We start from the raw sequence: 1,188 nt of genomic DNA, 5'->3' as shown, positions 1-1,188 counted from the left end.
TGCTTTCTTCTCTTCCTCTCTCTCGTCCTGTGCTTTCTTCTCTTCCTCTTTCTCGTCCTGTGCTTTCTTCTCTTCCTCTCTCTCATCCTCTGCTTTCTTCTCTTCTTCGTCACACGGTGATTCTTCTGTGTTTTGGGCCGCTTCACTTTCTGCTTTGGTTGAGTCTTCTACATCAGGACTGGCCTCCTCTTCCTCCTTAATAAAACAACATCACAGATCAGTGTGACACCCTGCTGCATATTTTTGTGGATACCTTGATACACTGACATTCAGAAAAAAAAAGTTTTTTTCAGATGCATTAAAATTGATCAAAAGTGACAGTAAAAATCATTTAAAATGCTACAAAAGATTTATATTTCAAATAAATGCTGTTATTCTGAACTTTCTATTCATCTGTGAATCCTGAAAAATAAAACGTATCACAGTTTTCACACAAATAGTGTGCTTCAACAATGTTTTCAACACTGATAATAATCAGAAATGTTTCTCGAGCAGCAGATCAGCATATTATACTGATTTCTGAAGATCATGTGACACTGAAGACTGGAGGAATGATGCTGAAAATACAGCTGCACATCACAGAAATATATTACAGTTTAACAGATATTCACATAGACAACATCTGTTTTAGATCGTAATAATATTTCACTGTTTTTACTGTATTTTCGATCAAATCAGTGATTAAAATTAATCCAAACTTTGGCCGCATACATATACACTGAACAAAAATATAAATGCAACACTTTTGTTTTTGCCCCCATTTTTCATGAGCTGAACTCAAAGATCTAAGACTTTTTCTATGTACACAAAAGGCCTATTTCTCTCAAATATTGTTCACAAATCTGTCTAAATCTGTGTTAGTGAGCACTTCTCCTTTGCCGAGATAATCCATCCACCTCACAGGCATGGCACATCAGGATGCTGATTAGACAGCGTGATTATTGCACAGGTGTGCCTCAGGCTGGCCACAATAAAAGGCCACTCTAAAATGTGCAGTTTTATCACACAGCACAATGCCACAGATGCCGCAAGTTTTGAGGGAGTGTGCAATTGGCATGCTGACTGCAGGAATGTCCACCAGAGCTGTTGCCCGTGAATTGAATGGTCATTTCTCTACCATAAGCAGTTTCCAAAGGCGTTTCAGAGAATTTGGCAGTACATCCAACCAGCCTCACAACCGCAGACCAC

General features: G+C 38.7%; 1 protein-coding gene across 1 annotated transcript in view; it reads right to left on the bottom strand.

Moving 5' to 3' along the window:
• LOC107558635 (doublecortin domain-containing protein 2-like) overlaps window positions 1-1,188 on the bottom strand; it is a 23,303-nt gene that overhangs the window by 1,134 nt on the left and 20,981 nt on the right. Inside the window, exon 9 of the mRNA XM_016242294.1 lies at window positions 4-195. Coding sequence (XP_016097780.1) covers window positions 4-195 — 192 coding nt within the window. The remainder of the gene's footprint in view (window positions 1-3; window positions 196-1,188) is intronic.

Source organism: Sinocyclocheilus grahami, unplaced genomic scaffold, assembly GCF_001515645.1.
Source record: "Sinocyclocheilus grahami isolate Dianchi unplaced genomic scaffold, SAMN03320097.WGS_v1.1 scaffold654.1, whole genome shotgun sequence".
Lineage (NCBI taxonomy): Eukaryota > Metazoa > Chordata > Actinopteri > Cypriniformes > Cyprinidae > Sinocyclocheilus > Sinocyclocheilus grahami.
The sequence above is the reverse complement of the archived record's forward strand: the minus strand, read 5'-3'. Positions and strand labels throughout refer to the sequence as shown.